A 26,848-nucleotide genomic window follows, 5' to 3' on the forward strand; every position below is an offset into this window, starting at 1 on the left:
AACGTTTGGATTTCTACCGCTCAAGTTTTTTTTTGGCAAACGGATGAAACAAAGAAGAAATATAGGCTTACAAAATGGAGTATGGTTTGTAGACCTAAAGACCAAGGAGGGTTAGGTATTGAAGTTCTTGAACTTAAAAACAAATGTTTGCTAAGCAAATGGCTATTTAAAATTCTCACCGAGGAGGGAATGTGGCAGCAACTTCTTTCTAATAAATATTTGAAAAACCAAACGTTAGCACAGGTTGAGGGGAAACCTACTGATTCTCCATTTTGGAAAGGTCTTATGCGTGTGAAAGATGATTTTTTTAGCAGGGGCTTTTTTAAAGTGGGGAACGGATCTGATACACGATTTTGGGAGGACATTTGGCTAGGAGACACTTCTTTAGCACAGCAATATCCGGCGTTGTATAATATAGTACAACGAAAGAATGTTTTAGTTGCTACTGTGTTGGCACAAAATCCGCTTAATATTGCTTTTAGGAGGGTTTTTAACGGAAACAAATGGAATCAATGGATTAATCTTTGTCAACGGCTAATGATGGTACAGTTGACAAACACTCCGGATAAATTTGTTTGGAAACTTGCTGATTCCGGAACATTTTCAGTCAAATCAATGTATCTTGACTTAATGAATGGTCACACTCCTTTTTACGCAAATATCTGTGGAAATTAAAAATACCTCTCAAGATCAAAAATTTTATGTGGTTTCTTAACAATAAAGTACTGCTCACAAAAGACAATTTGGTGAAACGGAATTGGCATGGATGCACTAAATGTTGTTTTTGTAATGAGCCAGAAACCATAAATCACTTATTCTTATCATGTTCATTTGCCAAAATTGTTTGGCGAATGATTTATTTTACTTTTGGTATACACCCACCTGCAAATATTACTAATATGTTTGGTAATTGGCTTAATGGGGTTCATAAATTGGATAAGAATAGAATACGGATTGGCATATCTCGCTGTATGCTGGTCTCTTTGGACAAACCGGAATGACATAATTTTTAACAGACAAAAGGGAACTAATTTTTTGCAGGTTATTCGGCGTGCGGCGTACTGGATCCAACAATGGGCTTTCCTTCTTCCGGAGGATCAGCGGGAGACTATGGATATTGGGTGCAACCGTCTGCTAACGGTTACTCAGGACTTCTTTTTCCAGGCTACTGGGTGGCGACACACTAGTAGGATAGAAAATGGATAATTCTGTGTTTTTATTCATTTTCCGATGGTTGATACTTGTCTCAACCATCTCTGATCCGTGATGTAAACTTCTGAATATTTTTGAACCTTTCAAATAAATGAAAAGCCGTGTGCATCACATTGATGCAGAGGCTGGGCAATGCCCCATTTCGAAAAAAAAAACAAAACGAAAAGACAGATCCTGAGTTGTATTTGAGACTATTAAAGGTGGTACTGGTAAAGGTGAAATTAAGAAAAGTAGGGAGATTCATGAAGTCCAAGAATACTTAGATTGCAGGCATTTGGTCCCTCATGATTCACTGTGGCGTATATATGAATTCCCTCTGCACTGCAAAATGCCAACAGTTGAAAGATTAGACATACATTTACCTGCCATGAAGTCTGTTACTTACAAATCAAATTCAAACATGCATTCTACTGTCAAAAATTCTAAGCACTTCAAGGAAACTATGATAACTGAATGGTTTGTTGCAAACCAAAAATTTCATCAAGCTCGCCATTTAACGTACTGTAATTTCCAACTGAGTGGAACTGGGAAGAAACGGAAAAAATCTGGAAAAGAAAACCCACCAAAAGAAAACCTGCTGCTGGAACTAAGATAGGCCGTGTATATTATGTCCAACCATCTGCTGGTGAGCGTTTCAACCTTAGAATGCTTTTAATGGTTGTGCAAGGTGCATCTAGCTATCAAGATTTACGCACATTTAACACTATCACCTATGAAACCTTCAAAGAAGCCTGTGCAGCCCGAGGTTTGTTAGGCGATGATACCGAATGGTACACTGCATTCGATGAAGCTTTAGTATGGGCAAACATCACGCCAGCTTAGGCATATATTCGTAACCATTATTTTATTCTGTAGTGTAGATGATGAACGTGCATTTTATAACAAATACTACTCATATTTAACCGACGATATTCAGCTTAGGTACCGAAATTTGTTAAATGACCCATCTTTTATCGTACCAGCAGACCAATTACAGGATATGTTAATAGAGGAACCAAATCACCTTTTTATGCGCAATGGTTCTTCCATAGGCAATTTCAATCTGCCACAAACACGTTCAATAGGTTTTGGAAGTCAGACTAATAGGCTAATTGAAGAAGAGTTGTCATACGATTTAGCTAACCTGTTAGAAACTTCCGCTCAATCAAGTTAAATGCACACCAAAGAAAGTCATATGAAGAGATTGTTGATTGTGTTATGAATAAAAAACCTTGGTTTTTCTTCCTTTCGGGACATGGTGGGACTGGTAAAACCTTTGTTTGGAAGGCTATATTGTCTTTCATTTGTTCAAGAGGCAAAATAGCACTTGCAGTTGCGTCATCAGGAATAGCTTCTCTTTTACTGCAAGGTGGCAGAAATGCTCACTCACGATTTAAGATCCCAATAAACATTGATGAAACAACACTGTGCGATGTGAAGAGGGGAACCAATCTAAGTGACCTTCTCATCCAATGTACTCTCATAATATGGGATGAGGCTCCTATAACACACAGGAACAACTTTGAGACGCTAGATAGGACTTTACGAGACATTCTGGGGCAGGCAAATCCTGAAGCAGCGACTGTACCCTTTGGTGGAGTGCCTGTCGTCCTTGGTGGGGACTTCAGACGGATCCTACCTGTAATCGAAGGTGGCTCATGTGCCCAAATTGTTGGTGCAACAATCACAAATTCACCTCTATGAAAATATGTACGTGTGATCAAATTACAAGACAATATGCGTCTATCAAACCCAAATTTACTGCCTCAACAACAGTTAGAGGTAAAAGAATTCAGTGAATGGGTCTTAGCTGTAGGAGATGGCAAGGTTAATGAAAATGATGGTGACTTACATGTAAATAAAGATGAGATAAAAAATACCGAAGGACCTTCTTCTCAATTCTAATGGTGATGCAATAGGTGCTATAATAGATGCAGTATATGGTGACCTACAGACTAGATTTTCAGATGTACAGTACCTTAGTAGTGGTGCTATTGTTGTCCAAACAATGATACCGTTATGCCATCAAACGAACGTGTATTACAAATGCTTCCTGTGGACTGTTTTGAACATTTAAGCTGCGATTCTATGTCAAAAATGAGTGACAAGCTAGGAGACTTTGATGAACTATATAATACTGAATATTTAAACTCAATTACAATCAGCAATTTCCCACACCATAAGTTAATTTTAAAAGTTGGATGCCCAGTTATGTTACTTAGGAACATTGACCAGACTATTGGACTATGTAATGGAACAAGACTACTAATAACTAGATTGGCAACTCGAGTAGTTGAAGCTACAACAATGACAGGTTCGCATGTTGGTGATACCGTATACATTCCTAGAATTACACTGACATCCAAAAACTAAGTATCCATTTGTTCTTGAAAGGTGGCAATATCCTATAAGGTTATGCTACGCAATGACAATAAATAAGAGCCAATGACAAACACTTGAATCTGTTGGTGTATACCTAAAAAGACCCGTTTTTACACATGGATAGCTTTATGTTGCAATTTCACGGGTGACTACTAGAAAGGGACTAAAAATTCTTATCGATACTGAAGCTGACACCGCGCCAACCACAACTAACAATGTTGTGTACCACGAAGCCCTTTCTGCCATTCAGTAATATTTCAAATTATTAGTTGTACATTACTATAGTTTTACTTACAAAAACTAATTACTAATAAATTGAACATGCCAATCACAGAATGATTTTCTTCGTTTATCTGATCATAATCAAAGCAAAAGACGTGTCGCAGTCTGTGCACGTGTAGCTCGTGTGTGGGAATTCAATAAAGACAACAGGCTTGCTCATCTCGATATTGTATTCATTGATGCGGAGGTACTTTTCGCAGTAAGGTTCTATAAATAGACTTCATTTCTCGTGCCACGCTAAACTGAACTTCAATAAAGTCACTAATAAAAAATTATGCAGGGGAACAAAATGTATGCTGAGGTAGGACCAGGTCATGCAGACAAGTTTAAGAGTCAGCTTGAGGAAGAAAACCTCTGCATTCTCTGAGATTTCTTTGTGCCGTCAGCAAAAAACATGTTTAGGGCTGTGGATGCAAAATTTATGATGAAGATATCACCTTGGACAAAGATACAAGTCCAGGTTGAAGTTTCGCCAAATTTCATAACAATGTTAAAACTATTATGATTTAATCATCTCATATCTTTACATACGGACGGGCGCAGCAACGCGCACATCTATGGTCTAGTTTCACGTAAACGAGCGAGTCTACGAAACTAGAACAGCGCTAAACACTGGATAGGAAGGAAAATGGCAATGGGCCGAGCCCGCTGCAAAATTCCTTAGGCGAAACGAAAGCACCGCAGCGCGCGCGCGCAAGCGAGCATTCCTTTCTACCCGACCTGACCTGACACTAGTTTACGTTCGGGGAGAGTCCAGCTCTGGGCCTTCCGGCCTGCGTGCATAATCATATCACACGCCTGTCCATCTCCATGTAACCCGAACTCGTTCTCTCCCATTTCCTTCACTCGCCAACCCCAGCTTGCTTCTGCCGCCTCTCCCCAGCCGCCCCGACCACACCGCCGCCCCCACCCGTCCCGTCTCTCACGCCGCCGTGTCTCGTCGCTGCAGAATCCGTACCAAAGTAGGTATCTCCATCTTTCCTGAACCGCGACGCCGCCCGGACGCCATCGACCGGGACCTCTCAGCTGTCACAGCAAGGTCACCGCCGGCGCCTCCTCCAAGATCTCCTCTAATTCTGCCCTTTGAAGAAGGTAGCCGGCCTACCCCTTTACAACAATGGTTCTAAATTATTTTATTTGCGTTTACTGTTCTATTCGGCTCGGAGTATGATCTTGTAGCATGCCTCACAATGGAAAACAATCGGCAGAAAAAAACAGTGTAGAACTGCTATGCTTGAATTAACAGGTGGAATTGAAAACTAAAACAACCAGGGCGTACTTCTATGCTTTTTCACAGCAATCTTTTTCTTTTTTTGAGACCTCACAGCAGTCTTTCTACCAAATGGATCTTGAACTAATTTTTGTTAGCCAAAGCCAAGCAAACACTTTTTTTTAACCTCTAGGAGGTGAAGTGGAGTTAGGAGATGGAGTGAAGCTTAGGAGGAGTCGAGCTGCCCCAAAGCCCTCCTAACCCTAGCTTCGGTTGTAGATCTGATTGCCAGCAATTTCAGCGCTTACTCTTGTTGCAGGCTTGATCAATTGCGATGTCGTTGACCCGGACCTCATCCTCAAGCTCGAGTGGAACCACTTCTCCGCCTAGACAGCATACCTTAGTTTCTGGTGAAGGACATATCTTAAACAGGTATGTAAGCATCTCATTTTTTGCATGCATGCCCTCAACTTTTTGTAACAGGATCTAAAAACTCCAATTTGTTCCCAAGTTATAAGCGGGTAATATAGCTAAATACATGCTTTATTTGTTCGCGTTATACCCCATACTATGTGGGGCCAGCAATACATGCCTTCGGCCAGTGACCTGCAGCATGAAGCTTTGCCTTGTGATCTCTGTTATCTTGGTTATCAAGTTGCTCAGTTAGTTTCCAAAGTTTGTGTTTGTTTAAGTTTTTTCTTTTCTTTCGAGGTAGAGTTGGAGTTTGTCAAGAAAGGTCTGATCCAACTTGTGGATCAATGAATTATAATGGACTAGGCTTGTAAGCCCCTATAAGCACCAATCAAGGAAACAGTGAAAGTTATTGTGTTCTTTATCTCTCCATGAGGCGCATCATGTTTGTTTCACTGATCTTTATCTGTCCATGAGGCACATCATGTTTGTTTCACTGATGAATCTATGCCTGTAGGTGGGCCTGTCCATGGGTGCCCACTAGCTGACCACCTCTGTCCGCCTGACTTGTGCTGGTTGCCGCTACATGTTTGTTCATTTCGTTGAGTTTAGGCGGGCGTTCGCTAAGCCCATGTAAAGCCACTAATGTCATCTATGACAGCTACTAGTACCGCACGCACAGAGGAGCTGTATCAAGCGTTGCTGCATGTGACGCTGCACTGACACCTCAAAGCTCAGAGTGAGAACTTCGCCAGCTGCCAGGACGAGGCAAGGATCATTTTTTGTCCCAGCACAAAGCTTCCTTCAGACAACGGATTTGGTACAACTGCTAGCACATATACTTACTACAGTATAATACATTCATGTATAAGAACACGTCTAGAAATTCAGACTATCTCAAAATACTACAAAGGGAAATGATAGGAAAATGTCTCAAGATATTCAGAGTATCTCAAAACAATACAAAGGGAAATGACAGGAAAATGCCTTTCTTAAACACACGAGCATCTCTTTTAGAATGAGTACACGATATTACACAACCAGATTCATTACACTAGTACACAATGAAGACCATTGGCTTCTATTAGTGATCAAAACTCCAATAAAGTAATTTTGTAATCAAGGCCTCAAATGCCAGTTCCAAAAACTACAGGAAACTAGCCTCAAATGATGAGATCATTTGTTCCTCCAAATCACTCCATCAACCTGTTGTACAAGGAAACAAATACAAGTTACCTCATTTTGTAAGGTATACATGATTTAACAAGGCTGATGTGCCAGCGAGCATGTTCATCAGTACAAGAGTATATACATGTGTCTGGCTGCTACTCAGAGGAAATCAAACACTTACCACAGGAAACTCCGTGTATACGGATCGATAACAAGCAAACTAGGGTAATAGTTTCCAGGCAAACAAGTAAACAAGCTTACTCCGTGTATATGGATAACAAGCAAACTCCATGTATACAGATAACAAGCAAACAAGCTTACTCCGTGTATATGGATAATAAGCAAACTCCGTGTATACAGATAACAAGGAAACAAGCAAACTCCATGATGATACTACGTTACTACTAGCAGATTTCCGTTCAAAGGTTGTGCAATATACAAAACACCCATGTTATTTGCTGTAGGGTTCATCTTTTTGTTCACCGTAGGAGGGCTCACTGGAATAGTTCTCGCAAACTCTGGGCTAGACATTGCTCTACATGATACTTATTATGTGGTTGCACATTTCCATTATGTACTTTCTATGGGAGCCGTTTTTGCTTTATTTGCTGGATTTTACTATTGCGTCGGTAAAATATTTGGTCGGACATATCCTGAGACTTTAGGCCAAATCCATTTTTGGATCACTTTTTTCGGGGTTATATAGTAGAAAGATGGATAATAAGAACCAAGTACTCAATTGCTCATTATTTGGTTACAGTTCACTGGGACTTTAACGGGGATGACCGAAGGCACTAGTTGAGCTACCACTAGCCTCTGAAAGTGGTCTTTTGGTCCCTGTAGTTTGACATGTTTTATCTGAATGTGCGATTGTAACCTGCAGACAAGGAATTTCGGACAATGTAAGCAACAGACCAAACAAATTAGACATCTGCATAAAACAAAGAGCAACTGGAATATGTTCTACAGCCTTAACTATGAAATGTACTGGCAGATACAAAGTATATAGTCATACAGGCAAGTATGAGTAACGTCTAAAAAATATAACCTTCTTCGTGCTTTTCTTTGAAGATGGAAGTGACGTGGTAACCTCGTTACCGTCCCGCTGCTCTACACGAGAATCGCTGGTACCTTTCTGAACCCCACAGGCCTCGCTGGACTTCTGCAGTATATATGATAATATAACATCAAGATATTAAATTAAATAGTTTTATTGTGCAAGACAACAGTTTTACATTCCACATTCAACATTTATTTCATAGAAGCTACATACTTGAGGGTGACAACTAATTGTATCCTCTGAATTGCACGTTCTGTAAGCAGATGGGGATAATTGAATGAACACCTAAATTTCTAGGCAGGAGCATTAAACTTCAAACGAAATCATGAGTGCAATTGGAGGGGAGGGGGGGGGGGGGGCTATAGCATTCAGTTTGATGCAGGTGGTCAACCAAAGGGATGAACCAATCAACAGTAAGATGCGACAGGGCTAACTCCAAATTTTATCCCCTTAACTCTGACGATTTTCAGTCAACTCACCCATGAATCCTAGGAGTAAGAGAGGAAGAGCATACCTTCTTGCGAATCTTCTTCGGTAGCTTCCCATGAATTTCGCTGGACATCTTTGGCTCCCCACCGACCTACGGTTGAGGATCCCTTCGATCTGATGCTCAAGGGACGACGTGAGCTTGGCCATGGTGGGAGAAGTGGAGCGGAGGGAGGGAGGGGCTGCTGATTGAGCGTAGGGAGCGGCGCGACGGCGGAGAACAGAGTGTCACTCTGATACGCTACCATGGATTGCCATGATGGGCCTGCAAAGCTGTAGTCAAGTTAACTGGCCGTATCAATGTCAGGTCTACTAAGTTAGTAACAATATCAAAAGTGGATCAGAGTTAACTGAAGTTTGTCTATTTTCAGTTCCTTATTTTGAACATGCATCGCCTAGCTTTAAGGTCAGACAGTGAAATGTAAATGTGTTTGTTGGAACGTCGCGGCATAGCCTGCGGCGCAAGTATGACATGTTTAATACTACCACAATGGAATTTTGTTCGTAGAAAAATATGCACCATGCAATCGGAGGAATAATTGATGTTCTGTACCTGATCTGGATTAGATAGAGTGGCTGCAGCAGGAAGAGCAAGGATATTGTCATCATTATGGCAAACACCTTGTTATAGTACAAGCATGACTGAACCCACTCTATGACTCTACAAAGCTTGGAAAATATATGAAAGCTTTATAAACTGATGCAAAATTCTTGTCACAAAGCACTCGTAGAAATGCATAATAATCCTTATGGCGAAGAAAACAGTTATACATAAACAGGTCATCATTCATGTTTTCAGTCTTTGTTGTGTTGCTTCCTTTTCCACCATATGGTGTACACAATTCTCTACGGGCGAGCTACATGACGGTGGCATATCGTGCGTCGGCCTTTGGATGCGGTGGCTTCAGCGCTTGGATGGCAACATGGTCTGCACTCAAACGATGCAGCGGCACCCATGTGCGCCCATGAAGCTTAGATGCGTCAACGACCGAAGTTGCTGGAGCAATATTGGGTGGTTGCACTATTGCTGGCGAGTTCCAGCCGGCACCTCTTCGTTGTCCCAATAACTGGATGAAAATGGCAGGAGAGGTGGGGGAAGAGTTTGGTGTCTGGCCGGGCACCTCTGTGTTGTCCTCAAGGAGCTTCATGATGGGATCCATGGCAGGGGGCACAAACTGGCGTCTGAGCCTGCATCTCTCATCACTGTTTGTCGCCTGGCGTCTGGCTTAGTGCAACACAGTGTGTGGGTGCAAGAAAGGAGCGATGACGGCGACAATTGGCGTCAAGCATGACTCACCACGAAAGCGGAGGGATGAGCCGTGGCAGCACCATGAGGTGATAGGACGGATATGAGAAGCGCTAGAGTGTAACAAATAGAGGGAATAGGAGAGGACTGTGATTGTGGATCTTCGGGTGAGATCATGGGGTGCGGAAAATTTCTCCACCGGCCGAGCGAGTTTCGCTCCAGCTCTAATCAAGTTGCAAATCACATGGTAACTCATTGTTGGTTTCCAAATATCCAGTGATTCCAAGCGGGTTTCAGGTGTGGGCACGAGCGGTGGAAATTTGGCAGAACATGGTCTGCCTGATGACAGGATCAATCGGGTCGGTTGGACTGTTCTACAGACCAGTGATGCAATATGGATCATTAGATTTTATTCCATGAGGACTATAAGATGGTTCTAATCCCGTGTACAGTAATTTGAGTGGACGGTTAGCAAAATCCTTATTAGTAGTGGAGGAGCATTAAGCGTTTGACAACAGTATCTGTTGCAACAAACTGTTTGCATGGTTAGCAAAATCCTTATTTATGCCAAATAGCATAACTGATGGCCTATGTATTTTTTTGTGTAAAAATTATTACTCCCTCCATTGCACAATATAAATCCATGCCCACCATGCAGCACATGCCAAGTATAGCCTTTGACGATGACATCTGTTGCAACGGACTGTTTGATATTACATATATGTAGTGATTCAGTCAATCTCTTATTAAAGTATGGTGTAGACTGCAAATGTTGCAATAACCACACGCCTGATTTTCTTGGAGCATTAGCAAATGTGCTCATTTCAACGGTACTCTCTCCGTTTCTATTTAGTTCGGGTTCTGAGTTTCGTCAGAGACAAACTTTGTTAATTTGACCAAGAGTATAGGAAAAAATATCAACAACCATAATACGAAATGCATATAATATGAAAATATATTTATGGTGTTTCTAATACTTATATTTTACATTGTAGGCATTGTTGATATATTTTCCTAAATATTTAGTCAAACTTTACAAAATTTTGACTTTGACTAAACCCAGAACGCAAATTAATTGTGAATGGAGGGAGTACCAAGGACTCTAAGACTGAACCGAGCAATTTTCAACTTTGAGGGGTGTCCAAGCTAGAAAATCTCTGTGGCATTAGCACCCCACCTGGTACCATGACCAACTACCAACTATAACGTAACAAGATCTCAAAAAAAAAAAACTATAACGTAACAAGAGTAAAATTATAGTTTCTTCAAGTTTTGCAGTCAACAGTTGCTAGCAAATTGAGAGACAAAGTAATAACTTATTGAATCGTGGTTCTCACCTGATACTTGGTGGAGGAACTACATGTTGTAAGGAAATAAATAACTTAGTACGTGTGCGATGTGGCACTCTTTGGTACATGACCAGGTACATCGCATTGTTCATGCTCTCTTCAAACCAGCCATCCATGCAATGTACAACTTAATGCTCTTTTCATATGATCATTTTGGAATCGTGTGCATATTTGATATAGCATAAAGAAAGAAGGATGTCTATACCATATCTTGGTACTTTCAGTTGCCAATACAACAGCCACTTTGCCTAAGAGATCTTCTATGCATGTACATCAAATGCCCTTGTATTGATGCCACCATCACATCTTCTAATCGTTGCAATACTTCTTGCATGAATCATTGCTACATATAAAGATTTTCTTTTTGCCGGTTTCACTCTTTTCTGGTGCACCATATCAGAACCACACCACCTTTGATATGAAGCAGTGATTGACGTTAAATTTGCCATGCAGGGACGTCTTTGCTGGGTTGGAGACTTGGGAGGATCCCACTCCTAGACCATCAACTTTTACTCTCAAGGAGCTGGATGATGCCTGGGTTGCTAATGCAAGGCGCCAACCGATCCTCGGGCCTAAGTCACCGTCCCGCGAGGAGCGGATAAGACGCAGAACAAGACCATGATCGAAAGAGCTTGATGATAGCACTAGAAGTCTATGCAAAGAAAAATGATATGCAGGTATGAGGTTAGAATCGTCAAAATTTATTTGTAGATTAGTAATGGTTTTCTTTGCAGATTAGTAATGCTAACATATCTCATCTAGATCGATTAACTAACCTGTGCTTTTAAAGTTTCAGCCCGAGCTGGAATTGATTGAAGTAAAAGAGAGGACCTTAATCGATGAGGAGGGAAAAGGATACGTGCATTTCAACTTTTTAGTGAAAAGACTAGATGGCACATCTGGTTTATTCTTTGCGGAGGTGCATCCCGATTGTAGAGAGGAAGAGGATGTTTATCTTTGCATCCCTTTGGATGAGAATGACTGCGGTAAGTTATATATGTTCAGCTAAATATTCGTTGCATGTATGCATGTACTAATGCACTTCCATCTTTTATAAGGTCATTGTTTTGGGTGCAAGGACCGTGCAAAAGACCTCAAGCACCCGACTAGTGGTGGCTATTTGGGTGGGCACAAGGATCTCGGTTTTCCATTCATGGTATTTGAGAGTGATGAAGATAGTGAAGGCGAGATTTGATCTGTCTTTGTCCGCATTAGTTTCTTTTTGCCATCAGCATTAGTCTGATTGTGATGCACTAATGATTGTGGATGACAGTGCTAGTTACTAGTTGTTAGGAAGAACATTCTTCATCAAATTAAGATGCATAAATTCTTAGAAGGTTTGATCTGTTTGAACATTCTATTTGTGTGGGCCAAGGATCTCGGTTCTCTGAAGGTTTATGGCAAGCTCAGCAGCGAGCATGCCTGTGAGGTGTCAGCAATGAATATTTGGTAAAATGTAAAAACTTGTTGCTGGAAGGATGGGTACTTATCCTCTTAGAGACAACAGTTTGGTTCTTCCAAAACTACCTGAATTTAAGCTTTTGTGCTGACTGCTGAGTGATCAATTGTTTAAAGTGGAATATTCCTGTCATATGGCTGCAATTTTATAGAACTCATGCATCATTATAGATTTGAATTTGCTTCCTTCTTAGGAGTGATGTTTCCTTCTTGGGAGTGATGTTTTGGCTATTAGGTGTATATGCTTTCCTTATTTTAAAATGCACATTTGATACATTTAAAAGAAATTAAATATATCTAACGAAAAATTCATGTATACATCTTTACATGCTACGTTCGTGCGAAGTTCTGGGCTGTGTAAAAACGATAAAATTTGATGCTAAAAATAAGATCTTTTGTGAGACATGTTTTGTCTTTTTACACTGGTCACGAAAGTATCGGTTTTGTGAATCTGTACAAATGCACATAAATTATTGAGATATACATGTGGTTTTTCTGCTAGAATCTTTTAATTAGAAATATTATTTTAGGTCAAGGGAACATATACAGCCGGGAGCCCAAATTGAATTTCCGTTCCTTTTAGCCATCTAGGTCCTGCTTGAATGGTTGTACTAGTTTTTGGTGTCCACCGGTCTTCAGTTCTCTAAATACTGGCAGGCAAATAAATTTTACAACCAATGCAAATAGTCCAGTAGTCTTGATTTGTGAGACAGCAATGAGTAATCTTTTTAGAATGAGGATTCTTGGTAGCAGGGCAGAACTGATTGCACGCGCAGCTTGGTTGCTGCTTCTCTCTGCTATGTTTTCTGCATCTCATCTCTTATCATTCTAGTTTGGTCCAGGAGCTAATAGGTTGGACCCTGACATAATAGTATATATTTACAAATTAGATAAAATATTCTGAAACATATGCTTATATAGCTATTGCCATCAGACAACATCGATCAGCTAGGTGCGCCACTGCTAACCCGTCAGCTAGCAGTGGCGCGCTCCACTGGTAAGTTATGCAGCAGTGGTGTACTAGCATGTGCTTCACTGGTAAGCAATATGGTATGCCACTGTTACAAAACTAAGATTTGTGGCGTACTAGCAGGTGCTTCACTGGTAAGCAATATACACCACTGTTACAAAACTAAGGTGTGTCGCTGTTGTAGCGTTAGGGTGCGCCACTAGTCCCAAAATATATTTAAATAAAAAGCCACGGGGCTAGTTGTGGCAGGGGTGGACCCGAATAATAAAAAAGCCACCGCTTCATGCATAAATAAGAGTTTTTACAAGATCCAAATAAATACAACCAAAGTTTCTATAATTTGCGGCTAGGACCCTAAAAAGAATTAAAACGCAATCAAGTCCTTATAGGCACGCGCTCGTGCTCGATCTGGTCGATGCCGACGCTCTTCCACGATCTCGTCGATGCCGTTGCCAAGCTTGACGTAGTCCCTTGCGTCGTAGCAGCCGCCGAGGAGGTCCAACCCCTAATCAAGGCCGTCGGTGAAGACCGAGTGGCCGCGTCGACGCACTGGGCCACAATCTGCTCCTCGATCTGGTACTACTCGCGGTCCACCATCTGTCTGCTCGCGAGCTGCGCGCCAATCTGGTACTGCTCGTGGGAAGCGTGGCGCGAATACCTGTTGATGCGCACTGGTCGAGCTCGGCCGCCACGCGGGTGGGAGAAGGCGGCGTAGGTGACTCGATCTGCTCTTGCTCGTGGGGAGCGCAGTCGCCGCCACGAGTAATAGTTGATGCGCGGGTGAGAGAAGCTGGGAGAAGGGAACTGATGCTCATGGTCGAGCTCAGCCGTCGCACAGGTGGGAGAAGGGAGCACGGGGCGTTGTGAGGAGAGCGTCGGGATGGTCTCGAGGGGGGATGCTGGCCAGAGATGGTGGCGGCGGCGAACCCTAGTGGTGCCCTACGGCGCAGTGTGGCGAGAACGGGTGAGGAAGAGAAGGTGCGCTTGTGTGCGGCGCAGTGTGGAGTCCGGGTGGGGACGTGCCGTGTCGAGTCCGGTTGGTGCGGGGGGTGGGGCGTGGCATGTTCGTTGGTGCGGTGCGTGGGGTGGGGGCCATGTGCGGTGGGGACGTGGAGGGCATGTGTGGTGCGGTGGGTAGTGCGATGAAATTTTGGGCAGCATAGTGGCGCACCACATACAGGTGCGCCACTGCTACCAAGTAGTGTGGTAAGTGCCCTATCTGTAATAGGCCAGACCCACCCCTCCGCAGGCTTAGCAGTAACGCACCAAGAAGTGGTGCGCCATTGGTAAGCCTGGGGGAGGGGGTGGCCATGACAGATCCATAGCGGTGGTGCACTGTTAACTAGGTGCACCACTGATAACATGGCTAGCAGTGGTGCGCCACAGCTAGTCATCCTACGGCTAGCTTTTTTCCTAGCGGTGATAGTGTCACATAAGCAAAAAAACAATTAAACATAGTTCAGATGCAGATGCTCTCAAATTCTTGCGTGCACTCACCTCTACGAACGCATGCACACCCTACTCCTAGAAGACAGGGTTCAAGAAACTGATTTGATGAATCTTGAGATTGTCGAAGTCACTGTAGGTATTTCGTTGTTGACAAGAACGTCATATCCCACTAAACCATATTTCACCTTTTATGAGACACCAACATATCAAACATGAGATTTGTTATTTAGTGATCTGGGGGTGGCACTGCTCTCTCCATTCAACCCAAACACTATTTTTTACTTATGTAGAACGAGATTGCCTAGAATTTATTCATGGAAGATCCTAAGCCGAACAAGAAGGGCAAGATGGTTGAAGGGAAAAAAATTGTGTTGTACCATTGTTGGAGTGAACTGAAGAATAAAAAAAAAAGTGGAGGAATCATGATGGATTAGAAGTCCCAATCAAGTTAAGAAAAGCAATCAAAAGGAAACAATAGATGGTGTCATTGGCCTTCAAGATTCATCATCAAGTGAAGAAACTCCTAACTCGATTGCAAAAACAACAAGGGGAAGACCAATTGGAAAGAAACAAGCTAAACTAGCAAAGAGCAAGTCCGGAGATAAAGATTTTAACAAAGCTATGGTAGCTATGGTGCAAGCAAGAAATGATGCGGTAGATCGAGGAGAGAAAGTTGAGTAGAGAGAAAGATGCCGAGGCCGAAAGGAGGAGGGTGGCGACCGAGGAGAGAAGGTTCGCACTAGTGGAGAAGAGGGACGCATCTGAGGACAATCAATGCCTCATTGAGAAAGAGTAGAATTTCTTTTTGATGGATATATCCAACCTTGATGACAGGCAAAAGGAGTATATCAACCTCATGTGTGATCAAATCTTGGCGCAAAAAAGGATGAGTACCATGAGAGGCATGGGGTGCTACGGAGGCATGGAAGGAACGAGTTCCATGGGTGGGATAGGAGGCTATGGAGGCATGGGAGGAATGAGTACCATGGAAGGCATGGGAGGCTATGGAAGCATGGGAGGAATAAGTTCCATGGGTGGGATGAGTTCCATGGGACGGATGCGTTCAGTGGGAGGAATAGAAGGCATGAGAGGGAATGTAGGAATGGGTGCCATGGGAGCTCATCCGGGTGGATTCATGTCAATGGTTTCTCCAAAGCCATCCATGCCTACTCCCAATGATGGCTTCATACCATCTCCTTCGATTCATTCTACTAATGCACACACAACCGAAGTTCAAAATGAAGATGCAGAACAAGATGGAGGTGCAAAAGAAGATGGTGATGATGAATGATCATCGATATTTACTAGTGTTTTGCATGAACTTTGTTTCTTAGTTGGTGGTCTTGAACTATGTCTTGCTCTTGAACTATGTCTTGCTTTCGAACTATGTTATCATATATTTCATTGTTTGTGTTCATATGGTTTTACCGCGCCTGCCGCTGATACGTCTCCGACGTATCGATAATTTCTTATGTTCCATGCCATATTATTGATGATACCTACATGTTTTATGCACACTTTATGTCATATTCGTGCATTTTCTGGAACTAACCTATTAACAAGATGCCGAAGTGCCGGTTCCTATTTTCTGCTGTTTTTGGTTTCGTAAATCCTAGTAACGAAATATTCTCGGAATTGGACGAAACGAAGACCCGTGTTCCTATTTTCACCGGAAGCATCCGGAACACCCGGGAAGGACCGGAGGGGGGCACCGGGCCCCCATACCATAGTCCGGCGCGGCCCAGGCCCCGGCCGCGCCGCCATATGGTGTGGCCACCCCTTCGACCCTCCCGCGCCGCCTCTTCGCCTATATAAAGCCTCCGTCGCGAAAACCCCGAGGCGAAAAACCACGATACGGAAAACCTTCCGCAGCCGCCGCCATCGCGAAGCCAAGATCCGGGGGACAGGAGTCTCCGTTCCGGCACCCTGCCGGAGCGGGGAAGTGCCCCCGGAAGGCTTCTCCATCGACACCGCTGCCATCTCCACCGCCATCTTCATCACCGCTGCTGCTCCCATGAGGAGGGAGTAGTTCTCCATCAAGGCTCGGGGCTGTACCGGTAGCTATGTGGTTCATCTCTCTCCTATGTACTTCAATACAATAATCTCATGAGCTGCCCTACATGATTGAGATTCATATGATGATGCTTGTAATCTAGATGTCATTATGCTAGTCAAGTGAGTTTTACTTATGTGATCTCCGGAGACTCCTTGTCCCACGTGTGTAAAGGTGACGAGTGTGTGCACCGTGTGGGTCTCTTAGGCTATATTTCACGTAATACTTATTCACCGTTGAATGGCATAGTGAGGTGCTTATTTATATCTCTTTACGATTGCAATGTGTTTGTATCACAATTTATCTATGTGCTACTCTAGCAATGTTATTAAAGTAGTTTTATTCCTCCCGCACGTGTGCAAAGGTGACAAGTGTGTGCACCGTGTTAGTACTTGGTTTATGCTATGATCATGATCTCTTGTAGATTGCGAAGTTAACTATTGCTATGATAATATTGATGTGATCTATTCCTCCTACATATGCATGAAGGTGACAAGTGTGCATGCTATGTTAGTACTTGGTTTAGTCTTTTGATCTATCTTACACTAAAGGTTACTAAAATATGAGCATTATTGTGGAGCTTGTTAACTCCGGCATTGAGGATTCGTGTAATCCTACGCAATGTGTTCATCATCCAACAAGAGTGTAGAGTATGCATTTATCTCGTTATGTTATGTGATCAATGTTGAGAGTGTCCACTAGTGAAAGTCTAATCCCTAGGCCTTGTTCCTAAATATCGCTATCGCTGCTTGTTTACTATTTTACTCGCGTTACTACCGCTGCGTTACTACTCGCTTGTTTATCGTCCTGGGCAAAGCACTTTTCCGGTGCCGTTGCTACTACTTATTCATACCACCTCGTATTTCACTATCTCTTCGCCGAACTAGTGCACCTATTAGGTGTGTTGGGGACACAAGAGACTTCTTGCTTTGTGGTTGCAAGGTTGCATGAGAGGGATATCTTTGACCTCTTCCTCCCTGAGATCGATAAACCTTGGGTGATCCACTTAAGGGAAACTTGCTGCTGTTCTACAAACCTCTGCTCTTGGAGGCCCAACACTGTCTACAAGAATAGAAGCTCCCGTAGACATCAAGCACTTTTCTGGCGCCGTTGCCGGGGAGGAAAGGTAAAAGGCACTCATACTACGGTCTCAGGTAAAGTACTTTTCTGGCGCCGTCGTGTGTGTGCTCGAAGCTATTTCCTTTAGATCTTGCAATTGCATCTTTTTGTTTCTTGTTTACACTAGTTTGGCATAATGGACAACAATGAGCTTCTTATTCTATTTCCTGATTTAAAACATGGATTGTTTGATGCGAAAATTTAAAAACCTATGAAATCTTATTTGCATGCTGGTAGTAATATTAGTATGAACGCTTTGAACACCATTGTTGATAATGATATGGAAAATTCTAAGCTTGGGGAAGCTGGTTTTCGTGATCTTTTTAGTCCCCCAAGCATTGAGGAGAAAATTTTCTTTGATGATACTTTGCCTCCTATTTATGATTATGATGATATTGGTCTTTTGGTACAACCTACTATGGAGAGTAAATTTTGTTGTGATTATACTATGCCTCCTACACTTGATGAGAATAATAATGATAGCTACTTTGTTGAATTTGCTCCCACTACAACTAATAAAATTGATTATACTTATGTGGAGAGTAATAATTTTATGCATGAGACTCATGATAAGAATGCTTTATGTGATAGTTATATTTTTGAGTTTGCTCATGACACTACTGAAAGTTATTATGAGAGAGGAAAATATGGTTGTAGAAATTTTCATGTTACTAAAACACCTCTCTATGTGCTGAAATTTTTGAAGCTATACTTGTTTTATCTTCCTATGCTTGTTACTTTGCTCCTCATGAACTTGTTTATTTACAAGATTCCTATGCATAGGAAGCATGTTAGACTTAAATGTGTTTTGAATTTGCCTCCTGATGCTCTCTTTTGCTTCACATACTATCTCTTGCGAGTGCATCATTAAAACTGCTCGAGCCCATCTTAATGGCTATAAAGAAAAGAACTTCTTGGGAGATAACCCATGTGTTATTTTGCTACAGTACTTTGTTTTATATTTGTGTCTTGGAAGTTGTTTACTACTGTAGCAACCTCTCCTTATCTTAGTTTTATGTTTTGTTGTGCCAAGTAAAGTCTTTGATAGTAAAGTAAGTACTAGATTTGGATTACTGCGCAGTTCCAGATTTCTTTGCTGTCACGAATCTGGGTCTACCTCCCTGTAGGTAGCTCAGAAAATTAAGCCAATTTACGTGCATGATCCTCAGATATGTACGCAACTTTCATTCAATTTGAGCATTTTCATTTGAGGAAGTCTGGTGGCCTAATAAAATCTATCTTTACGGACTGTTCTGTTTTGACAGATTCTGCCTTTTATTTTGCATTGCCTCTTTCGCTATGTTGGATGAATTTCTTTGATCCATTAATGTCCAGTAGCTTTATGCAATGGCCAGAAGTGTTAAAAATGATTGTGTCACCTCTGAACATGTGAATTTTTTATTATGCACTAACCCTCTAATGAGTTGTTTCGAGTTTGGTGTGGAGGAAGTTTTCAAGGATCAAGAGAGGAGGATGATATACTATGATCAAGAAGAGTGAAAGCTCTAAGCTTGGGGATGCCCCGGTGGTTCACCCCTGCATATTATAAGAAGACTCAAGCATCTAAGCTTGGGGATGCCCAAGGCATCCCCTTCTTCATCGACAACATTATCAGGTTCCTCCCCTGAAACTATATTTTTATTCCGTCACATCTTATGTACTTTACTTGGAGCGTCTGTTTGTTTTTGTTTATGTTTGAATAAGTTCATCATGCTTGTGTGGGAGAGAGACACGCTCCGCTGGTTCGTATGAACACATGTGTTCTTAGCTCATAATATTCATGGCGAAGTTTCCTCTTCGTTAAATTGTTATATGGTTGGAATTGGAAAATGCTACATGTAGTAATTGGTATGATGTCTTGGATAATGTGATACTTGGCAATTGTTGTGCTCATGTTTAAGCTCTTGCATCATATACTTTGTACCTATTAATGAAGAAATACATAGAGCATGCTAAAATTTGGTTTGCATAATTGGTCTCTCTAAAGTCTAGATAATTTCTAGTATTGAGTTTGAACAACAAGGAAGACGGTATGGAGTCTTATAATGTTTACAATATGTCTTTTATGTGAGTTTTGCTGCACCGGTTCATCCTTGTGTTTGTTTCAAATAACCTTGCTAGCCTAAATCTTGTATCGAGAGGGAATACTTCTCATGCATCCAAAATCCTTGAGCCAACCACTATGCCATTTGTGTCCACCATACCTACCTACTACATGGTATTTCTCCGCCATTCCAAAGTAAATTGCTTGAGTGCTACCTTTAAATAATTCAAAACTTATCATCTCTTATTTGTGTCAATGTTTTATAGCTCATGAGGAAGTATGTGGTGTTTTATCTTTCGATCTTGTCATTTACTTCTGACAGACTTTCACAATGGACTAGTGGCACATCCGCTTATCCAATAATTTTGCAAAAAGAGCTGGCAATGGGGTTCCCAGCCCTGATTAATTAACTTGCATTAATAATTCTCTTCACATGTTTTGCTCTGATTCATCAGTAAGCAACTTAATTTTGCAAATAGACACTCCTTCATGGTATGTGATTGTTGGAAGGCACCCAAGGATTCGGTTAGCCATGGCTTGTGTAAGCAAAAGGTTGGGAGGAGTGTCATCCATAAATAATGAAACTAAAGTACATGTGTAAACAAAAGAGAAGAGGGATGATCTACCTTGCTCGGTAGAGATAACGTCCTTCATGGGAGCCGCTCTTGAAAGTCTGGTTGATAAGGTAGTTAGAGTGCCCACTACCATTCGTTGACAACAACAAACACCTCTCAAAAATTTACTTTTATGCTCTCTATATGTTTTCAAAATAAAAGCTCTAGCACAAATATAGCAATCGATGTTTTTCCTCTTTGAAGGACCTTTCTTTTACTTTTTATGTTGAGTCAGTTCACCTATCTCTCTCCACCTCAAGAAGCAAACACTTGTGTGAACTGTGCATTGATTCCTACATACTTGCATATTGCACTTGTTATATTACTCTATGTTGACAAACTACCATGAGATATACATGTTACAAGTTGAAAGCAACCGCTGAAACTTTATCTTCCATTGTGTTGCTTCAATATCTTTACTTTAAATTATTGCTTTATGAGTTAACTTTTATGCAAGACTTATTAATACTTGTCTTGAAGTACTATTCATGAAAAGTCTTTGCCTTATGATTCACTTGTTTACTCATGTCATTACCATTGTTTTGATCGCTGCATTCATTACATATGTTTACAATATGATCAAGTTTATGATGGCATGTCACTTCAGAAATTATCTTTGTTATCGTTTTACCTGCTCGGGACGAGCAGAACTAAGCTTGGGGACGCTTGATACGTCTCCGACGTATCGATAATTTCTTATGTTCCATGCCATATTATTGATGATACCTACATGTTTTATGCACACTTTATGTCATATTCGTGCATTTTCTGGAACTAACCTATTAACAAGATGCCGAAGTGCCAGTTCTCGTTTTCTGCTGTTTTTGGTTTCAGAAATCCTAGTAACGAAATATTCTCGGAATTGGACGAAACGAAGACCCGGGTTCCTATTTTCACCGGAAGCATCCAGAACACCCGGGAAGGACCGGAGGGGGGCACCGGGCCCCCGGACCATAGGCCGGCGCGGCCCGGGCCCCGGCCGCGCCGCCATATGGTGTGGCCACCCCTTCGACCCTCCTGCGCCGCCTCTTCGCCTATATAAAGCCTCCGTCGCGAAAACCCTGAGGCGAAAAACCACGATACGGAAAACCTTCCAGAGCCGCCGCCATCGCGAAGCCAAGATCTGGGGGACAGGAGTCTCTGTTCCGGCACCCTGCCGGAGCGGGGAAGTGCCCCCGGAAGGCTTCTCCATCGACACCGCTGCCATCTCCACCGCCATCTTCATCACCGCTGTTGCTCCCATGAGGAGGGAGTAGTTCTCCATCAAGGCTCGGGGCTGTACCGGTAGCTATGTGGTTCATCTCTCTCCTATGTACTTCAATACAATAATCTCATGAGCTGCCCTACATGATTGAGATTCATATGATGATGCTTGTAATCTAGATGTCATTATGCTAGTCAAGTGAGTTTTACTTATGTGATCTTCGGAGACTCCTTGTCCCACGTGTGTAAAGGTGACAGTGTGTGCACCGTGTGGGTCTCTTAGGCTATATTTCACAGAATACTTATTCACCGTTGAATGGCATAGTGAGGTGCTTATTTATATCTCTTTATGATTGCAATGTGTTTGTATCACAATTTATCTATGTGCTACTCTAGAAATGTTATTAAAGTAGTTTTATTCCTCCTCGCACGTGTGCAAAGGTGACAAGTGTGTGCACCGTGTTAGTACTTGGTTTATGCTATGATCATGATCTCTTGTAGATTGCGAAGTTAACTATTGCTATGATAATATTGATGTGATCTATTCCTCCTACATATGCATGAAGGTGACAGTGTGCATGCTATGTTAGTACTTGGTTTAGTCTTTTGATCTATCTTACACTAAAGGTTACTAAAATATGAGCATTATCGTGGAGCTTGTTAACTCCGGCATTGAGGGTTCGTGTAATCCTACGCAATGTGTTCATCATCCAACAAGAGTGTAGAGTATGCATTTATCTGTTCTGTTATGTGATCAATGTTGAGAGTGTCCACTAGTGAAAGTCTAATCCCTAGGCCTTGTTCCTAAATATCGCTATCGCTGCTTGTTTACTCGTTTTACTTGCGTTACTACTCGCTTGTTTACTCGTTCCGGGCAAAGCACTTTTCCGGTGCCGTTGCTACTACTTATTCATACCACCTGTATTTCACTATCTCTTCGCCGAACTAGTGCACCTATTAGGTGTGTTGGGGACACAAGAGACTTCTTGCTTTGTGGTTGCAGGGTTGCATGAGAGGGATATCTTTGACCTCTTCCTCTCTGAGATCGATAAACCTTGGGTGATCCACTTAAGGGAAACTTGCTGCTGTTCTACAAACCTCTGCTCTTGGAGGCCCAACACTGTCTACAAGAATAGAAGCTCCCGTAGACATCAGCCGCCTGGTGAAGCGCTTGACAACGACGCGCTAAATTTTCCAGCGCCTGGTGAAGCGATTCGCAAACGCGCGCATTAAAACTGGAAAAACAACGTTGTATTTTTTTTTAGCGTGCGGCTCTACCACGTGTTTGTTGCAGAAGCTCTTAGGGGGTATCACATAATTAGCAACAACGGCGAACCCTAGGCCATGAGGATTAGTTCCTCGAGCTTCTCCTTGGGGGACTTGGTGATGCGTCCGGCAAAAAATTAGTAGGGCACAAGTAACCTGAGGAACCTGCCGTGCATCACGGACACCTAGTCCCCGGCGCCTCCATCAGTGAACGCGGCAGTCTTGTCAACGGAGAAGCTTCCCCAAGTTCCATCGTTCCAGTGAGCGGTGGAGATCTGTTGGCACACAGCTTCTGCGCTTGTTCCATCAATCAATGGCCGTTGTGGGGATCTTTTGAACGGAGAAGTGGCGCTTGCTCCCCTGCTATGAGTCTTTTTGACTTCACCGTCCACGATTCAGTTTGGTAGAGAAGCAATGCGGCAATGTGCGGTGGATCCTATTTGACGCCCGTTGTGTCGGTTAGTGCGGAAACACGTCCATTGACCGGCGCAACGGACCGGCCCAAATAGCCAGCGACGTTGACCAAAATTTCTGGACGGGAGGAAGAACCACCGGGAGGATCTCGCCGCCGACGGAGACGACGCGGCTGGCTGCAGTGTCGCCGACAAGGCGAGGAATGGACATCAGTGGAAACAGGGACGGCGCGGCTAGCTGTGGCATCACCGGCGAAGGTGAGGAAAGAAAACTTAGGGTTATGGTGGGGTGGGTGCAGGGTCTTAGGGTTCCGGGGTGGGAGCTCACCGACAATGAGCCTTAGGGCTTTCGTGTGAGGTCGCCGGTGACGAGGAAGATGGGAGGGTGGTGGGCTTAGAGGGATGTCGGGGGCAGCGGTGGACCGACGGTGGGTGGCAGATGGAGGGCGGTGCGGTGAGATGCCACGGGAGCGGCATCGGCCACGGGCGGCGGAGGATGGCGGCCTGGCCGACGGTGGTTGTGGGGGGAGCGAGCCCGTTCTGTCACGTTGGAGAAGATGGGAAGGAAGGAGATGATGCTGATGATGGTGGGCAGCGGCCCAGGTGATCTGCCGTGTTCGTCGACGCGCTTGCGGACACAGCGGGGGTTGAATAGGAGGACCCGGCAGTTTGCATCGCCAGGCCGGCGCTGAGGCTCCGCAACAGGCTCTGCGCGTTGTGCATCAGCAATGCCAGCCCAGTAATACAGCACACCTCGCGCGCACTTTTTTTTTTGAAACTCTTCTACAGACTTGGACCGATATGTAATAACCCGAACACGTACGTTGGGCCGTACGGTTTCCAACATAAACATTACTTGTAAAATGAAAGGTCACGGGATCCGACTCGAACTGGAGCGATGGGCTACCGGGCCTGGTTCTTATGCAGGTGCTCCTTTCCATATATATATAATGTTATACGGAGTAGTATAATATAACAGTAGAAAAGGCAAAGGGGGAAAGTCTGCTTGCTATCGCCGGCGGAGGCTGTTTAATCTCATCGCCGGCGATCTCCTTCATTGACAACACGCCCTCTCCCTATCTCTGTTCCCCTTGCAGGTAACGCCGATTCCCCCTTTGTTCCGGCAACTGATTGACCCCTACCCTCCCCTCCCCTCCCGTCCCCATCTGCAATCTATCTGTATGCATGTGTGGCGTCCTGACAGATCTTGTTTAGGAACAAGCGATTGGTGGCCATGGCGTCAATCTTCACACCATCGTCGTCCAATCATCGCGATCATGTTCCCAAGAACGGCGATTACCTGTATGTATGCAAACCCTAATTACTGAAAGCCTATCTCCACCATATTTCAAAGATTTGGTATGAGAACTAATAAAATTTACCTTAGAGTCAATTGCACTGTATAACAGCCATTTTGGTACAATATGGTAAGAGCTTATATCATGTCCTTGGGTTTGCTCTGTCTGAACATGTCGCCAGAATTTGATAAAACAATGTGATAATTATGTATGCGCTGTTTGATGTAATCGTTGGGCTGACGTCAGATGAGATTATATATCTTACTAAATTCGTCCATCTATGCAGCAAAAATTTCTCAGGTCCATCATGGATTACAATCGAGGAGTTTGATGCTATGTGGGTAGCTGGTGCCGAGCGCCAGTTGAGTCTCAGACCCAGCTCGCCGTCCCCCGAGGAGAAAATGAAGCGCAAACAAGAACGTTATCGCAAGGGTTTGATCATAGCTCTCAACACTTATGCCAAGCTAAACAACATGCAGGCACGTCAAAGTATATCATAGTCAAAATATTTATGTTTGCTTGCGTTTTGCTTAACCACCCATAGTAACCAATGCTTGGAGTTATTCTAGAACTAGACTGCTATGGTACTTAGTTATTATTAATACTAGAACGATACCCCGCGCGTTGCAGCGGGTATCTCTTTAAGAAATCTAGTACTCCCTCCGATTCATATTACTTGATGCTAAAATGGATGTATCTACGACTAAAATGTGTCTAGATACATCTATATTAGCATCAAGTAATATGAATTGGAGGGAGTAAAACATATAAAACTGGATTTATAGAATATGCAATATTTAGTTGGCCAGTTGTGGAGACACTAAATTTAATAGCTATGAAATGGATAAGTATTTGAAAATTGAAAGATCGTTATATTCCAGAGGTGTACGTGATTGATTTAGATAAGGTGAAATCAGCGGAATGAAGAACCAAATGATATCGATGGCTTCCATGAAGAATGCATGCACATTGTCGTATAATGTTTTTAAAAACTTCTTGTGTGGTTACGTATATAAGAGCACATAATTAACATTGAGTTTAATTCGCAAAGAGTTCATTTGGTTGCCGAAACTATTTTCCATGTTCAAGTTGCACATGACTTAACTATGTAATCATATAGCAGGAGGGTGTGATATTATCAGTCGAGCGACAAAAAAGGGATGGCATTACTATTTTAATGGTTAAAAAAAGATAATGTAGAGATACACAATAATAAGGAATATTAGTGGGATGAGGTGGACAAATGTTTGGCTAAGAGAATAGGTGATGTGGATAGCTTGCATGTTGAGATAGACAAATATTAATTGCACTTAGTGGGGTTTTGTTTTATAAGAACTATAGATTAGAAGGTTGGCTAGAATATCACACCTTAATTAAGTGCTATGCATATTGTAGATGCAAATCATGCAATTTACTGCAGACTGGACCTAATATACTCACATGTTTTATTTCTATTTCAGCTCAATGAGTTGGAAATTGTGGAAGAGAAAGGGAGGAACCAAGTCGATGGGTATGGGGGACTATATGAGCATTCCAACTTTCTGGTGAAAGATTTAGATGGAAAACATACTTTGTTCTTTGCTGAAACGCATCATAATTGCACACAGGAGGAGGATGTTGTTCTCTGCGCTCCTTTGGAAGAAAGTAGCTATGGTAACTTTTTTTTGGTTGCATCTTCTTCATCTTTTCCTTTTTTGTTAGGCGTCTCATGTGCTAATATATATACATCATTTCCCTCACATCAACAAGGTCATTGTTTTGGGTGTGATGATCGGGCAAAGGAGCTTAAGCACCCCTCTGGCGGTGGCTACTTAGGTGGACTTGATGAGGTGATTTTTCATTTCGACGATCTGGATAGTGATGATGACTATTTTATGTGAATGAATACGTCCACCGACGGAGAGCTACAACCTACAAACTAATCTCTTAGTCTTGGTCTATTGAGTTTAAGTTATTAATAGCTGCTGCCGGCTAATCTCAGGCTTGTTTGTTTGGGCTGGCTGCGGCTGGTTATGCTGCTGTGTGCAGAGAAAGCTGTTTGTACAAGAAAAGTTGCTGTCTAGCTGTACTCTTCAGAGTAAAAACAAAGACAGAACATCTTATGCTTGTACTACTGCATCCAACCAGTTTTTACTTTAATTTTTCTTAGAGCAAGTACGTTAAGATACATTAAG

The 26,848-nt window shown here is 42.7% G+C and overlaps 2 protein-coding genes and 1 long non-coding RNA gene across 3 annotated transcripts; all 3 read left to right on the top strand.

The window, feature by feature from the left end:
- The first annotated feature begins 4,844 nt into the window (after positions 1 to 4,844).
- LOC124686562 lies at positions 4,845 to 11,338 on the top strand. The gene is made up of 3 exons (XR_006997859.1): positions 4,845 to 4,947; positions 5,385 to 5,497; positions 11,241 to 11,338. It is a non-coding gene; the product is annotated as an uncharacterized LOC124686562 (long non-coding RNA).
- A 65-nt stretch (positions 11,339 to 11,403) lies between these two features.
- LOC124686563 lies at positions 11,404 to 12,361 on the top strand. Its single transcript, XM_047220491.1, has 3 exons — positions 11,404 to 11,464; positions 11,584 to 11,773; positions 11,846 to 12,361. Exons 1-3 carry the CDS (start codon positions 11,423 to 11,425, stop codon positions 11,980 to 11,982), a joined length of 369 nt encoding a protein of 122 aa, XP_047076447.1. The 5' UTR covers positions 11,404 to 11,422; the 3' UTR covers positions 11,983 to 12,361.
- A 12,580-nt stretch (positions 12,362 to 24,941) lies between these two features.
- Positions 24,942 to 26,641, top strand: LOC124686564. The gene is made up of 3 exons (XM_047220492.1): positions 24,942 to 25,153; positions 26,135 to 26,327; positions 26,424 to 26,641. Exons 1-3 carry the CDS (start codon positions 25,010 to 25,012, stop codon positions 26,552 to 26,554), a joined length of 468 nt encoding a protein of 155 aa, XP_047076448.1. The 5' UTR covers positions 24,942 to 25,009; the 3' UTR covers positions 26,555 to 26,641.
- The last annotated feature ends 207 nt before the right edge of the window (positions 26,642 to 26,848 follow it).

Source organism: Lolium rigidum, chromosome 2, assembly GCF_022539505.1.
Source record: "Lolium rigidum isolate FL_2022 chromosome 2, APGP_CSIRO_Lrig_0.1, whole genome shotgun sequence".
Taxonomy (NCBI): domain Eukaryota; kingdom Viridiplantae; phylum Streptophyta; class Magnoliopsida; order Poales; family Poaceae; genus Lolium; species Lolium rigidum.